This window comes from Brachionichthys hirsutus, chromosome 7 (assembly GCF_040956055.1).
Source record: "Brachionichthys hirsutus isolate HB-005 chromosome 7, CSIRO-AGI_Bhir_v1, whole genome shotgun sequence".
Classification (NCBI taxonomy): Eukaryota; Metazoa; Chordata; class Actinopteri; order Lophiiformes; family Brachionichthyidae; genus Brachionichthys; species Brachionichthys hirsutus.
Genome location: NC_090903.1, coordinates 1,154,894 through 1,171,786, shown reverse-complemented (window position 1 = coordinate 1,171,786; position 16,893 = coordinate 1,154,894). Strand labels below are relative to the sequence as shown.

At 48.9% G+C, this 16,893-nt stretch overlaps 1 protein-coding gene across 1 annotated transcript in view; it reads left to right on the top strand.

Annotated features, from left to right (window-relative positions):
- The first annotated feature begins 3,316 nt into the window (after positions 1 to 3,316).
- dntt (deoxynucleotidyltransferase, terminal) overlaps positions 3,317 to 16,893 on the top strand; it is a 37,784-nt gene continuing 24,207 nt past the window's right edge. Inside the window, exons 1-3 of the mRNA XM_068741136.1 lie at positions 3,317 to 3,486; positions 7,584 to 7,758; positions 14,536 to 14,646. Coding sequence (XP_068597237.1) covers positions 3,317 to 3,486; positions 7,584 to 7,758; positions 14,536 to 14,646 — 456 coding nt within the window. The remainder of the gene's footprint in view (positions 3,487 to 7,583; positions 7,759 to 14,535; positions 14,647 to 16,893) is intronic.

The window sequence follows — 16,893 nt, the reverse complement described above, 5'->3', positions numbered from 1 at the left end:
GCCACACCTGATCAGGTACGCGATCCGTCCGAGCTGCAGACTGAGATCCACATTCACCAGACAGGAAATGGATATGCTACCGCCTGTTGCTTGATGACATGCTTAGCGCCACATGGTCAACATGCTTGGAATGAACCGTCAAGATGCGGAACAGAAGTTACTGCCAAACAAAGTGAAATACAGAATGTATATAAATGCACAGCATATTAACAGATATATTGTGTAAAAAATGCTTTCAAAAACGAAGGCTGATTTAAGGCTTTCAGAGGCAAACATAAATGTTGACTTCGACAGCCTGCCCTTGTGTGAGGCAGGATTGAAACCCAACAGCACCAGCACCAACGGGTCTGTGAGATCATGCTGTCCTGCAGGTCCTCCTCATCGTGGACTGTCTGTCCAAGTCGATGCTTTCTGTATGATGCAGAGAAGCCACGCTGGCATTCAGATTCAGGGGTTGACTGTAAAAGTGAACCGAACACATACTGCACACGCTAATATTACAGCTGCACCTTAGCTTGCGTTTAATTAGCGGCACTTTCTGTATATTTATATGAACTGTAAAGCGGACATGTTATGAAAAACTCACTTTTCCCATGTTTCTACACGATTGTGATAATTTTGGGTCCTTATCAACCCAAAACAGGTAAATAAACCATCCAGTCAATCCTTCGTCGTTTGGTAGGTCTGTAATCATCTACTGAAACACGTCTGGAAGAAATCGTGCCTCAGGGCAAACCTCCCGCCACAAGAACAGCTTCTTCCCCTCGGCTGTAAGACTCATGAACATTTTACTACCGGTAACGTGCACTGTTCTGTTTGCACTGCGTGATTATATTAGTTTTACTGCTGCTGATACACATCTGTGTATCCACTCCTGCTGTTTCTGTGATGTGTTCTGTACTTATTTGTTTTTTTAAAAAACTTAGTGTATTTTACGGCGTACGCTGCAGCCTAACACTGTAGCTAGCATCTATCTTAGGGCGTAAGCTACAGCATAGCGCTGTAGCTAGCATCTATCTTAGGGCGTACGCTGTAGCTAGCATCTATCTTAGGGCGCACGCTGCAGCCTAGCGCTGTAGCTAGCATCTATCTTAGGGCGCACGCTGCAGCCTAGCGCTGTAGCTAGCATCTATCTTAGGGTGTAAGCTACATCATAGCGCTGTAGCTAGCATCTATCTTAGGGTGTACGCTGCAGCCTAGCGCTGTAGCTAGCATCTATCTCAGGGCGTACGCTGCAGCATAGAGCTGTAGCTATAGCATCTATCTCAGGGCGTACGCTGCAGCCAAGCGCTGTAGCTATAGCATCTATCTCAGGGCGTACGCTGCAGCATAGCGCTGTAGCTATAGCATCTATCTCAGGGCGTACGCTGCAGCATAGCGCTGTAGCTATAGCATCTATCTCAGGGCGTACGCTGCAGCATAGCGCTGTAGCTATAGCATCTATCTTAGGGCGTACGCTGCAGCATAGCGCTGTAGCTAGCATCTATCTCAGGGCGTACGCTGCAGCATAGCGCTGTAGCTAGCATCTATCTCAGGGCGTACGCTGCAGCATAGCGCTGTAGCTAGCATCTATCTCAGGGCGTACGCTGCAGCATAGCGCTGCAGCTAGCATCTATCTTAGGGCGCACGCTGCAGCCTAGCGCTGTAGCTAGCATCTATCTTAGGGTGTAAGCTACATCATAGCGCTGTAGCTAGCATCTATCTTAGGGTGTACGCTGCAGCCTAGCGCTGTAGCTAGCATCTATCTCAGGGCGTACGCTGCAGCATAGAGCTGTAGCTATAGCATCTATCTCAGGGCGTACGCTGCAGCCAAGCGCTGTAGCTATAGCATCTATCTCAGGGCGTACGCTGCAGCATAGCGCTGTAGCTATAGCATCTATCTCAGGGCGTACGCTGCAGCATAGCGCTGTAGCTATAGCATCTATCTCAGGGCGTACGCTGCAGCATAGCGCTGCAGCTAGCATCTATCTCAGGGCGTACGCTGCAGCATAGCGCTGTAGCTAGCATCTATCTCAGGGCGTACGCTGCAGCATAGCGCTGTAGCTAGCATCTATCTCAGGGCGTACGCTGCAGCATAGCGCTGTAGCTAGCATCTATCTCAGGGCGTACGCTGCAGCATATTGCTGTAGCTAGCATCTATCTCAGGGCGTACGCTGCAGCATAGCGCTGTAGCTAGCATCTATCTCAGGGCGTACGCTGCAGCATAGCGCTGTAGCTAGCATCTATCTCAGGGCGTACGCTGCAGCATAGCGCTGTAGCTAGCATCTATCTCAGGGCGTACGCTGCAGCCTAGCGCTGTAGCTATAGCATCTATCTCAGGGCGTACGCTGCAGCATAGCGCTGTAGCTAGCATCTATCTCAGGGCGTACGCTGCAGCATAGCGCTGTAGCTAGCATCTATCTCAGGGCGTACGCTGCAGCCTAGCGCTGTAGCTATAGCATCTATCTCAGGGCGTACGCTGCAGCATAGCGCTGTAGCTAGCATCTATCTCAGGGCGTACGCTGAGCCTGAGGTTGAGTGGGCGCCGGCGTCCTGATATAAGGCTGATTGATGGCTGCGGTAAATAGTCCATGAGTCCAGTCTGCTCTGTGACACCTGTTGACCACCAGAAGCCTGCGCTAATGAGAACAGTGTCATAAACTCAGTGTGGCCGACAGAGGACGGGGATAATGATGCCCCCCCCCCCCCCCCCCCGGTCCAGATCATCACGTCACTCCTCCGCGGTCGACTGAAGCATTATTACAGCGCAGTGACTTCCCAGCCATTGTTTCAACCCGAGGCAGCGGCTGAAGCTGCAAGTATCCCGCTGGAAGCAGGGAAGTGAAACAGTCTAAAGGCCCCACCGAGCTTTATGGAGCGCTGCATGCGGGGGGGGCGTCAGAGTTCCTGGCTTTCCCATTACAATAGCTGCACAGAGGCCGTGGCGCTCAGGGGAAACGCATCCCATAATTAAAGCTGTGGAGGAAACTTGATCTGGACATAATGAGAGGGTGAGTTCCCCCCCCCCCCCCTAAAGGGGACCTTAGAGCTGCATCAGGTGCCGTTTACTTCCCTCCGCTGCGTCTCTCTCTCGGCGACCGAAGACACGCCAGCAGCGTGCGACGTTCCCCTTGTCAGTCGTTTCATCTTGCCAGGTGGCTTTTAGTAAACACCAAATCCTCCGCACCTGCTGCCAGAGCCTTTTTCCTGCCTCCAACCCAAACCCATCTCTATCTGACACCGAGCCAAACAAAGAAACGGGCGGCTCCAGCTCCACCATCGTGGGTGCGTTCCAGGGTCGAGGAGCAGAATCACTTTGGATTCTACCTGCAGAGAGATGCTCAGAAAAAGGCCGCGACCAGAGGAGGCTGCAGCCCCCGCAGGCGAGGAGGTGAAGTTTGGGGACGTGCGGCTGTACCTGGTGGAGAGGAAGATGGGCCGCAGCAGGAGAAGCTTTCTGACCCGGCTGGCCAGGTCCAAGGGTTTCATTGTGCAAGACGTCCTCAGGTTGGAAAAAGCTCGGTATTTCTTTTCCATTGTCTGAATGGAGCTCAGAAAGGCCTTAGAGCAGTGGTCCCCAACCTTTTTCCTGCCACGGACCAGTACCGGGCCGCGGCCCGCTGGTTGGGGACCACTGCCTTAGAGCCTTCGCTGCAGCGTCACACCTCTGGAACGTCGAGACGCGGTGCAGGAGGACGGAGCATGTAATCAAGATACATGAGCTTATTCATAGGTGCCTCAGGGATGTCGGGGATTACTCACCCTTCCACAAAGGGCCATGGGGTAGATCTGCACACGTTTGCCCCTATGATGGGCAGGTGGTGAAGACTGCTAGCTCAATGAGTACTCCAGCCTGACGCTCAGCCTCCTGATGTGGATGTTCTCCTTTAGCTGCTGAGCCGTGTGTAATCCCTGGAGGACATTAGAAAAGGCTCATTTGTATTAATGTATTTCTTCTCCCTCAGTATTACAGAGTTCAGGACACACACACACACACACACACGTGTGCCTGGAGTTGGTTGTGCTTGACCTCGTGTCTCGGAGTTGCCTGAGGTCGTAGAGGTCGGTTCTATTTCACATCTTCTAGGAACGCGGCCTGTAACGCCACAGCGTGACTCCACCCCCTCCCGAGGCTTCAGACGGACCACGGAGCATCCTGCTCTTAATAGTCTGCCTTGTGTTTGGGGCTGGGAGGACTTTAGGTGTGAGTGTGTGTGTGTGTGTGTGTGTGTGTGTGTCTTACTATACAGAGGGATCAGTGTACGACTGGATCCAGGAAGTGTTGCTATCAAACTGCAGCTGATATTCGATTGTCAGTTTGAGGTCAGCCGTTCTACTTCCTGTTTCAAACAATTGAATCAAGCTAAGTGTGAACAAGCTGCGTTTCTGGGAATGCTGCCATCGCCGCTGTGCTGCATGGCTGGCACACACACACACACACACACACACACACACACACCCTGCATGCATGGTGGCTCACAGAATGAAGGTCCTGGGTTTGATTCCCTTCTGAGTGGACTTTGTGGGTTCTCTCCAGGTTCTCCGGTTTCCTCCAAAAGCATGCAGCTTTGGTGAATTGATTTCTCGACATTGTCCATAGTGTGTGTGTGTGTGTGAGAGTGGTTGTCTGTCTATGTGTGGCCTGGCGAAGCGCTGGCAACGCATCCGGGGTGTACCCCGCCTCTCACCCGTATGTCAGCTGGGATGGGATCCAGAAATACCCGCATCCCGCAAGCAGGATAAAGTCACTGTAGACGAGCTGATTGAGGCTGTGTACAAGTGGGTGGATGGATGGAGGGATGGAAGGAAGGAAGAAGAGAGGGATGGGTGGCAGTTATTTTCATATGTCATGACCCGTCCTGTCCTCTCAGTCACATGTTTCTGACTTCCTGTCTCTCGTGTGTTCTCACCCCACCGTCTCCCTGCCCTCATCATCATCACCTGTGTCTCGTTGTTTCCGGCTTCCTCTTGTGTCCATTCCTTCCTGACCTGGCCTCCTGTGCCTCTCTTGCTAGTGATTCCTTTTGTAAATCTTCCATAGTATTCTCTAGACCATATGTGTCAAACTCAAGGCCCGGGGGCCAATGTGGCCCCCCCCCACGTCATTTTTTGTGGCCCCCGAGAGCTTTGTGCAGACATTTGTTTTAGTAAAATGCTGAAAAGTAAAAGTGAATCAGAGTTGATGTGTATTTGTAACTGATTTCTAATCTGTAAATGGTTTTAATGTTAAAATTAAATATTTGTTGCTGACTCCATTCTGGATCCGACCCAGATGATATTCAGTGGTGAGATAGAGCCCCCCCCCCCCCCCCACATGACTGTGTTAAATTCCCTAAATATCGGTCAGTAATCAATGGAGATATTGAAGAACAAATTACAGACAGACGCCGGCGATTACATAACCTCGGCGGATATTTTTACAGCAGTAAGGTATCGATATATTTTTAGAACTATGCAATTGCATATGTAATATTTACCATTTAATTAAGTATGTAGTAGTAAATACAGTTATTTAGCAGCATGTTAAGGAGTAGTTACATTTTATTTACATTACATTACATTTAGTTACATTTACAACTGGCCCTTTGAGGGCAGCCGTAATGCTGACGTGGCCCCCGGAGAACATCTAACCTGATCTAACTGGAGGCTGAGCTTGGGTGCATTTTGAACGATTCCGTTACTGTTTGTCTTATTTTGCAGCAACTTACCGAGGAACTGCTGCTAATTAGCATCAAAGGCTCAAACTGTACAAAAACATTCAAAAATACAAAGAACATAGCGATGACGACCCACCCTACCAACCGCCCTGATTCAATTCAACCAGGGCGGTTGGTAGAGTGGGTCGTCCAGTGATCAGAAGGTCGGTGGTTTGAATCCCAGCTCTGACTGTCTGCACGTCGAAGTGCCTTTGGGCAAGACACTGAACCCCAAACTGCTCCCAGTGGGTCTGGCAGCACCTCGCATGGCAGCAGTCATGCACCATGCGCCATGCGAGGTGGTGGAAAAAGCTCTATACAAGTGCAGAACATTCACCATGTTTCAAACAATTCTAGTGCTGTTCCAGAGTGTTGACAAAGTTTATTTTCTCTTTCAGAATTGTATTTTACATTTAATATTTGCTTGGTACTTGGTTGCAGAATTTCATTGTAGAGCTTCCTGTGGGGGGGCGGCCCGGTGGCGCAGTGGTAAGCACTGTTGCCTCACAGCGAGATGGTTGCTGGTTCGTCTCCGGCTTGTGGCCATTCTGTGAGGAGTCTGCAGGTTCTCCCCGTGTCTGCGTGGGTTCTCTCCGGGTTCTCCCCGTGTCTGCGTGGGTTCTCTCTGGGTTCTCCCCGTGTCTGTGTGGGTTCTCTCCGGGTTCTCCCCGTGACTGCGTGGGTTCTCTCCGGGTTCTCCCCGTGTCTGCGTGGGTTCTCTCTGGGTTCTCCCCGTGTCTGCGTGGGTTCTCTCCGGGTTCTCCCCGTGTCTGCGTGGGTTCTCTCCGGGTTCTCCCCGTGTCTGCGTGGGTTCTCTCTGGGTTCTCCCCGTGTCTGTGTGGGTTCTCTCCGGGTTCTCCCCGTGACTGCGTGGGTTCTCTCCGGGTTCTCCCCGTGTCTGCGTGGGTTCTCTCCGGGTTCCCCCCGTGTCTGCGTGGGTTCTCTCCGGGTTCTCCCCGTGTCTGCGTGGGTTCTCTCCGGGTTCTCCCCGTGTCTGCGTGGGTTCTCTCCGGGTTCTCCCCGTGTCTGCGTGGGTTCTCTCTGGGTTCTCCCCGTGTCTGCGTGGGTTCTCTCCGGGTTCTCCCCGTGTCTGCGTGGGTTCTCTCCGGGTTCTCCCCGTGTCTGCGTGGGTTCTCTCCGGGTTCTCCCCGTGTCTGCGTGGGTTCTCTCCGGGTTCTCCCCGTGTCTGCGTGGGTTCTCTCCGGGTTCTCCCCGTGTCTGCGTGGGTTCTCTCCGGGTTCTCCCCGTGTCTGCGTGGGTTCTCTCCGGGTTCTCCCCGTGTCTGCGTGGGTTCTCCCCGGGTTCTCCCCGTGTCTGCGTGGGTTCTCTCCGGGTTCTCCCCGTGTCTGCGTGGGTTCTCTCCGGGTTCTCCCCGTGTCTGCGTGGGTTCTCTCCGGGTTCTCCCCGTGTCTGCGTGGGTTCTCTCCGGGTTCTCCCCGTGTCTGCGTGGGTTCTCTCCGGGTTCTCCCCGTGTCTGTGTTGCTCCTCTGGGGTTCAGAGGGCATACGTGAGTGAAGTAATCAGCCTGCTGGTGATAAAGAATAGACAGATACACTCTAGTTAGCTGCGTTTACTTCACACACAGGATATAGTTCTTCCTCTACAGGTGCCTTCGCTACTCTCTACCAGTGCGCGCTATGCGCCATCTACTGGACGGCGTAGGAATTACATGCAACTCCAAAGAGCTTGTATGGGAACCAAATGAATGAATACATGAAAATAACGCTATTCACAGAAAATAAAATTGTAGGGTTGTCTGTTTTTAATCAATCTTATCAAATAATATTTTAACCCATGCCTTGCTATTTCCAAGCCTCTACATCTGCGTGGGTTCTCTCCGGATTCTCCCGGATCTTTGCTTGGACCCAATATAACCCCCCCTGACAGCATTTTCCTCTCCCTTTACAGTGATGATGTCACTCATGTGGTGTCGGAGGGCAGCCAGGCTTCATCTCTTTGGACGTGGCTCAAGGAGAGTGCCCCCAAGAATCTTCCCAACATGCATGTATTGGACATCAGTTGGTTCACTGACAGCATGAGGCAGGGGGGGCCTGTCACGGTGGACAGCAAACACATCATCAAGGTGTGCTCACTCTAACCAACCATAGTGGGACAGATGAAGGGAAGAATTTACAGACGTCTATCAAGCTATTTAATAGAGTTATGTATAAAGTAGTATTTATGTAATAGGATGTATGGAGTAATATATCTGTATATGTTGTAGTAAGTTTATAGAATAGAAAGCCTTTATTGTCCTTGTGTAGTGGATACACAATGAGATTAGGAGCGCTGCTGATCGGTGTTTAGAGCGCTGATGGCTCTCGGTATAAAACTGTCCCTGAGTCTGTTGGTCCTGCTCTTGTTCAACCTGTAGCGCCACCCTGAGGGCAACAGGTTGAACAAGGTGTGTCCAGGGTGGGAGGAGTCTCTAACAATGTTTGTAGCTCTGCTGAGGTAGCGAGAGCTGGAGATACAGTCCAGGGGGGGGGGCAGAGAGCAGCCGGAGATACAGTCCAGGGGGGGGCAGAGAGCAGCCGGAGATACAGTCCAGGGGGGGCAGAGAGCAGCCGGTGATACAGTCCAGGGGGGGCAGAGAGCAGCCGGTGATACAGTCCAGGGGGGGGGCAGAGAGCAGCCGGTGATACAGTCCAGGGGGGGCAGAGAGCAGCCGGCGATACAGTCCAGGGGGGGGGTCAGAGAGCAGCCGGAAATACAGTCCAGGGGGGGCAGAGAGCAGCCGGAGATACAGTCCAGGGGGGGGGCAGAGAGCAGCCGGAGATACAGTCCAGGGGGGGGGCAGAGAGCAGCCGGTGATACAGTCCAGGGGGGGCAGAGAGAGGCCGGTGATCTTCTGGGCTGTGTTGATCACTCTCTGCAGGGTTTTCCTCTCCGCTGCGGCGTACTACACCGTGATGCAGTACTACACCGTGATGCAGTACTACACCGTGATGCAGTACCACACTGTGATGCAGTACTACACCGTGATGCAGTACTACACCGTGATGCAGTACCACACCGTGATGCAGTACTACACCGTGATGCAGTACTACACCGTGATGCAGTACCACACCGTGATGCAGTACCACACCGTGATGCAGTACTACACCGTGATGCAGTACCACACCGTGATGCAGTACCACACCGTGATGCAGTACTACACCGTGATGCAGTACCACACCGTGATGCAGTACTACACCGTGATGCAGTACCACACCGTGATGCAGTACTACACCGTGATGCAGTATCACACCGTGATGCAGTACTACACCGTGATGCAGTACCACACCGTGATGCAGTACTACACCGTGATGCAGTACTACACCGTGATGCAGTACCACACCGTGATGCAGTACTACACCGTGATGCAGTACCACACCGTGATGCAGTACTACACCGTGATGCAGTATCACACCGTGATGCAGTACTACACCGTGATGCAGTGTCACACCGTGATGCAGTACCACACCGTGATGCAGTACTACACCGTGATGCAGTACCACACCGTGATGCAGTACTACACCGTGATGCAGTACCACACCGTGATGCAGTACTACACCGTGATGCAGTACTACACCGTGATGCAGTGTCACACCGTGATGCAGTACCACACCGTGATGCAGTACCACACCGTGATGCAGTACCACACCGTGATGCAGTACCCAGGATGCTCTCCAGGGGGCTCTGTAGAAGGCCACCAGCAGCTTCTCCTCCAGGTGGTTCCTCCTGAGCACCCTCAGGAAGTGGAGGTATATAGGAAGTGTTATATATGCAGTACTATGTATATAGTACTATATTTGTGTATACAGTAGGAGTGTGTATGCAGTGGTACTTATAGTGGTTGGTTTGAGCGCCCGAATGATCCCAGGGGTTTGTCGTCAGGGGCCTTCTGCTACTGGTAGGGTCTCCCATGGCAAACAGGTCCTGTGTGACGGCTCAGATGAAGAGCAGTTCAAAAACCCCATTGAGTAAAATAAAAGCATGCAAATACAACTTGCCAATCGATCTATTACATATAACAATCAAGTAAGGGACTTGGTAGTTAAGTTTAAATACTGCAAAAATACTGTAACAACAGATCATTTAAAGAAGTGTTGGCTCTCTAGGCTTGAGTATACAGTAGTCCCTCATTTTCCGCGGGGGTTACGTTCCAAAAACAACCCGCAATAAGTGAAATCCACAATGTAGTAACTTTTATTTTTTTTACAATTATTATATATATAAACTTTATTACAGGCTCTAGACCCAATAGTAAAAACATACAACACAAAAACACAGCAAAACATCATCTTATTCAGGAGAGTCTTAACAGACACCAATACCAACGTTTCCAGAGATATGACTGATATCTGACCGAGCTGCACCTGTTTCAGGACCCATCAAGTCGGGACATGAACTTAAGCATCAGGTTCCTCAAGAGGGCCTGTAGAGAGCTCAGTCCTGAGTCACAAAAGAGCTTTCTAGCACCGCTGCTCCTGGGCTTCCTCAGCAGTATCCTCAGGCAGTCATTATATGCTACCTGGAGTTTTTGCAGGGTCCCCTTCTCGTAGCGGACCCATCATGGGGCCGCGTACAGAGGCGTGCAGGAAGCCCGAAACAAGCTCACTTTCACATCCTCAGAACAATAAAGGAATTTACGGACTAGCATGTTCACTTCCGTCTCTGCCTACACATGTCAGCATCGTCCTCCATCTTGTCTGTTATGATGTGCCCAAGGTATTTCACACAGGTAGATACACAGAGGGATTGCCCCGACAGGTAAAACATTGGAAAGTGCAGCTTCTGATCCTCCTTGGTCCTACATATCAACACCACACTCTTCTTTGCATTGTACTGTACATCAAACTCAACCCCATACTCGGAGCAGACACCCAACAGCTGCTGGAACCCAACAGTACTGGGGGACATAATTGCCAAGTCGTCTGCGTACATCAGATGGTTTAACCGAGTGTCCCCGATCAGACAACCTGTCTTACACTTCCCCAACTGCTTGGACAGGTTATCCATGTAAAGGTTAAACAGGGCTGGAGACAGAAGCCCCCCCTGCCGTACTCCATTGCCTGTACTGAAGGGTGAGGATAGGTTGCTTCCCCATTTAACCTGCATATGTTGTTTGGCATACCAGTAAACCAGGATACGTGTGATGCATCCGGGCACACCCCTAAGCTTGAGTTTAGTAAACAGGTTATGGTGATTCACCCTGTCAAATGCCTTGGAAGCATCAATAAACCCTTTGATCATTGTAGAGCCCTGCCTTCTGTAGGATTCAACAGCTTCTTTCAAGGCAGAGATACATAGATCTGTGCTGTGCTTAGATTTAAAACCAAACTGATTGTCTGTGGTGTTGATGAACTCACTCAGTCGATCTAGTAACATCTTTTCTAACACCTTAGAAAGAGTACTGGCTAAGGCGATGGGTCTGTAGTCGTTCAAACTCTCTATTTTACCTGCCTTGTCCTTAATGACAGGCACTAATGTCCCTGTCAGCATGGTTTCCATGGTTTCAGGCAGTATACCATGTGTCATCAGCCCTGCGAGGCAGATGGACAGCAGTGCTGCTACTCTGGGGCCGGCTAACTTAAGATGCTCTGCAGTGATGTTATCCTAGCCACTAGCTTTGTTATCAGCTAGCTGCTCTATAGCATGATAAACCTCGTCGGGAGCAAAATGAATCACTTCCTCATTTAACTTTCCAACACAATAGGGCTCACTTTTAATACAATTAAACAGAGCTGCATAGTGCTGCCTCCACGCTCTGCTATGTTGTCCAGATGCACCAGATACACCCTCAATGTGGCATGGCAGTACTGCTTTGACCCTATTTATAGCTTTTACTTCTTTCCAGAACTCAGTGACATTGTTACCCAGCAAGCTTTCAGCCATAGAATGAGCTCTTAAGGCTTGCTCATGCTTCCCAACAAAGCGCACTGCATATTTATATCTAGCATGAGTATGTTTCTTACGCCCGAAGTCTGGCCCCTGTCTGGGTCTACCAGCTATAACCCAGGCCCTATGAGCTGTATTAGCGGCTTCTTGATGGTCAGCTACATACTTGCTCCAGCCTTTCTGGGGTGAGTGTGTAGAGGTCTACTGGCCTCATATATAGCACTCACTATACTATCGTACATTTCACATAGGTCATTACAGTGAGTGATATCATCACAGTTAATATTTGAACATAAAACAGCATCCATGGGTAGCTGGACTTCCCTTAAGAGAGCATCTGTCTTCCCACAATAAAACAGGGCATCCTCTTTTGATAGTTTAGTCCAATTAATTTTGACCCTGTTGGCGCCATCTTCTGTTGAACCGCTGCAGACAGGTAAGTTCTCAACATTTATCGTCACAGAGACAGGTAAGTGATCAGTAGTAGTCAACCCATACAAAATCTCCACTATTTCCAGACTTTCATGGTATGATCCAGGCAGGATGTTGTGTGCCATGCTTCACTGACGTAAGTATAACTATCTACAGGCAGGAGCTTCATGCTGGAAAGAACCAGTTTACTGTCATGACAGAACTGCATCAAGTGCTGACCAAAGAGAGATTTGTCATCAGAGATGTTTGCATTCAAATCACCCATCACAAATATATTTGCATATGTGCATTCCTTAATATATGAGTTTAAAAATGCCAATCTAGTCATATATTCATCTTCATTTTTATAGCAGTCATATGGGGTATAAACATTTACATTGATAAAAACATTCATATCATGCACAACCTTAATTGCAATACACCAGTCCACCTCTAATCTGATAATACTGATCATTGGGTCATATTTCTTGCGCCACAGAATGGCCACACCTCCAGGTATTCTACCACGCACCATTCTAGTGCCTAAATCCGTTGTGGACTCCCTTGCTCCATGAAAATCACAGTGGACAGAATTAAGTTTATCAAGGTCCTGTTTGGCTAAAAATGTCTCTTGCAGGCAGAGAATGTCTGTAGCCTCGAGTAGCTGGTCAACAACAGCACGATGCGCTCTGTCCCCAGCAGTCTGTCCCAGGCGCAAGCCTCGTGGGTTGTGTGACACAACTCTGACCACCATCACTGTGGCTAGCACTGGGCGTCAAGCACCCCAGCCCCCATTAAAGGCACATTCCTCACTGCTGTTGGCTCCACTGTAGGCTTGGGTTTGCGTGTCTCATAGAATCGGCGCACCAAAGTGCCTTCAGGCCACAGCTCTGGATCGTACATTTCACCCACTTCTTTGCACTCTGCAGTTATTTTAAATGAACTGAACCGGCTTTGGACAGTTTCTATCTTTTGACAGGTAACATCACGCCCAAGTTTATCTTTCATGTGGCTAGTCAAGGTCTCACAGTCTAAATCAGAGTAGAATTTTCATTATACATGTACATAAATGTTTTAAGGCTGTAAAACCCCTCACCACACACTTTATACACCTTTAACAGTCAGGCATTAATCTAAATAGATTGTTTCAGTATTATAGAATGAAACCAAAGATCAAAACCTGTTTTCAGAACTAAACATTTGTTTGAGAAATATAAATATATAGTACGTACAGTAAACGTTTTCCTGTTAATAATGTTAAGGCGTGCAGGTCGAGGAAAGAGCCGCTTGGAGTGCAGAAGAACAAATATTCTACTCGTGCTGTCTTTAGCCTCTCATGCTGCTTTATTGGATAGCTTAGCACAGCGGAACGGCAGCGGCTACATGTATCAACAGGAAGAAACAAAACCCAAAAGGGACGTGACGTTTATGCTCCTACAAAATAAAAGCCTCTTTTTACACAGAGAATAAGAGCGCTATTAAACAAACGCTTAACAAATAAACATGATAGCTTTTAGAAATAACAAATTTAATTTTAATGATCAACCTACGAGGTTGAACACATGAGAAATGATTAATAGCGACTCGCGCGTATTTCACAGTTCCTCCGACCGCGCCCCTTCGACTTGAACGTGCCGTTTCAAGGCAAAAAAAAAATCTGAAATTGCACTAAAAAACTCAGCGAAGCAGCGAAGTTGCGGAAAATGAACCGCATTATATCGAGGGACTACTGTACTGTAAACTGGCACATGTCACGAAAAAGGTTGGAGTTCCATGGTCGAGATACAGTCTGGCTCACCTCCACCCACAGCTTGGGCCCTGGAGCCAAACACCTAGAGAGGGGCTGGACTCTACGTTTCTCTGGTGTTGCCGGTGGTGAGAGGCGGCAGCCTCATGGGGGGTTTGGTTGTAGCCCCACAACTCTACCGCCATGTGTTCCAGTTTACTCCAGTGAACGAAACAGTCACTTCCCTGTATCTTCGGCTCGGGGACAGGTGTCTCACTGTTGTATTGACCTACGCGCCAAATGGCAGAACAGAGTTCCCGGCCTTCTTGGCGATCCTGGGAGGGTTACTGGTGCTCAGACCCGGGACTCCATTGTTCTTTTGGGGGACTTCAACTCTCACATGGACAATGACAGTGAGACTTTTAGGGGAATGATTGGGATGACTGGCCTCCCCGATCTGAAAACAAGTGGAGTTCTTTTATTGGACTTCTGTGCTCATCAGTTTGTCCATACCAAGCAAGTGACCGTAGAATAACATTGTATCAAAAATACAAATGTTTAAATTATAAAATATTTATAATTACCAATTGGCAAACTAAAACAATGTGCTCACATTTTTAGTTGTACCACATCAGCAGATTTGTAGCAGTAGCGCAATGGACTCGGAGGCCACCAGATCCAGACTGAGACGAGTGTGCTAGCTCTGTGCTAATCAGGTGGTCTCACAGAAATGTGCACATTGAAGCAAGCAGCAATTTGTCAAAGCAAAAGGAATGAAAGAGCTGTGAGGCGACGTGTTGGTTTGCTTGTGTTGATGTTTGTGGTTATTTTTGCACACAGGACATTCTGCCTGCATTGCTGGACGACTCTCAGCCCACTGCTGTGGTTGCTGTGTCTCAATATGCCTGCCAGAGACGGACGACCACCGAAAACAACAACAAGATCTTCACAGTAAGACGCTGCTATTTAACCTCTGGACACAAATTTGCGTTTGTCCACCGGGGACGCTAGCTCTGGCTTTGCAGCATGAAATGCCTCCAATCTGTTCTGCTCTAATTAGATGCCTGGCTTCACTCACCAGCCACAAGTTTCACAAAAAGACATTAACCTGCAAATGAGTGGCGTCTGCAGCTGGCACGGCCTCGAGGCGCCGCATGGCAGGGCCAGACTGCCGACGGACGTGACACCTTTAACGAGCAAAGATAGACGTGTCCCTCCACCATCTGCTGGGCAGTTTAGCAGGGAGGGGTGGGACAGGACCTCGAAGTGGAGACGGAATATTCTTGGGCTCTGGAGGAAAACAATCCTTCAAGACGTCATTTTTGTCTCCGGGAAATCACACGTTACACGTTACACACTAAACAAGTGCTGTACCAAATCATAGAGTATTAAGTTGTTGGTATGGGAATCAGTCGTTGACTTTGTTTAATTTCACTTCGATGATTAACAGGAAGTGTCGCATAGAGAGGAACATTCACGCTGCTCTTCTCTCTAAGCGGTCTTGATGCTGGCTCACAGTTTTGAGAGCAGAGGACTGAGATGTGAAGTATTGTGACGTGACCTCAGAGTGTGTTTGTGTGGGAGTTTGGAGACTGCTCATGTGTTTCTATCAGACGTATCTGTAAAGCATCTGCTTCATAAGGCCTTTACTTACCAGCGATGTCCAGTGGGGGCAATGGCTTCACACCCAGACTGAAATTCACCTCCAGCGGTTTGCATGCATGCGGTCCTCATGGACGGCCTGTCGAGATGGGAATGCCCACACGCTTTTCACCTTGGGAGAGCAGCTTCGCAGTGTTTTTAATCCCTTCTTTCCACAGCAGTAACTCCATATTTAGCACCCCCACTGCATTCCTCTATCCCTGTGATTAAGCCACCATCCCCAGACAGCCACCTCTCCGGCTTCCTGATTAGACAGAAAAGCGTTTGCTGAAAATTTGCCTGAACATCCTTTCTCAATACAAATGCAATGTTGTGTTGCATTTGTGTTTTTCTTCATTTCTGTTTAGAATACCACCACTGCTTTGCATATTTTTGCACCTTGTCTGTATTAATAGAAATAGCAGGGAGAAGAACACGGAGCAGGTATCACTGACGGAGATAAAGCAGAGCCTGAGAGGCATTACACGCTAGAGCAGAATGCTGCAAGACAGACGCAGCGTTGATGCGTGAGCCTGGATCAGTGGATGTGCAACTGTTAATATGGGCATCACATAAAGACCAGGAAAAAACCCAGGAGTAGTTCAAAGACGGCATGATGGCAGTGATGGAAACTTTGCCCACCGACTAAAATTGAAGTCTGAGAATTCAGTTCAATTCAGTTTTATTTCTACAGCACCAGATAACAACAGGAAGTCGTCTCAAGGCACTTTAAAGGATTAGCAGGGAAAGACAGAACCCAACTTGACCCACAAGAGCAAGAACTTTGGAGACGGAGGCAAGAAAAACTTCCCTTTAACAGGCAGAAACCTTGGACAGAACCTAACACTCAGTGTACAGTGTACAAAAACTATAAATGCTAATGCTAGCGATATGGACATCAGTGTTGAGGGCCACAGGTCCAGGTTCTACACGGTTAGAGGATCTTTAGATTATATTTATCTGATAGATTTCAGTTTGTACGTGTTCATGATAAATCTTCTACGTACACAGAAGTTAAATATGGAGTTCCACAGGGTGATTGGTGATTTCAGAGTGCCCTTTCATTGTGGCTACACCTGTGTGATATTCATGTTGTCTCATCAGCGCCACCTGTGAGGTGGGAGGAATTATCTCTGCAAAGGAGACGCGCTCACTTAAACAGATTTAGACATATTTGTAAAAATGTTTTGAGAGAAATGCTCTTTTATGTATCGAAAATATTTTAGAGCTTTGAGTTCAGCTCAAGGAAAGTGGGAGCAGGAACTAAAGTGTGGAGTTTAGATCTTTGTTCAGTGTAGTAAAGCCGTGGGCTTTAACACCGAAGCATTGAAAGACACCAAAATGCTCTGAGATCCTTGACAAATGATTTCCTCATTTGTCAAGTTAGCCTTTTTTTCCTTCATTGGATCTACTGTAATCATTAACTATTGATGATAGCAAGTCATCCAGAAGGACAGGTTGCATGTCCGACTGGACAAAGACAGGACAGAGCGACAAAGAATGTCCAGAGGAACTCCTCTACTTGTCAGAGCGTCTGTCAATGGATTAAACACCTCT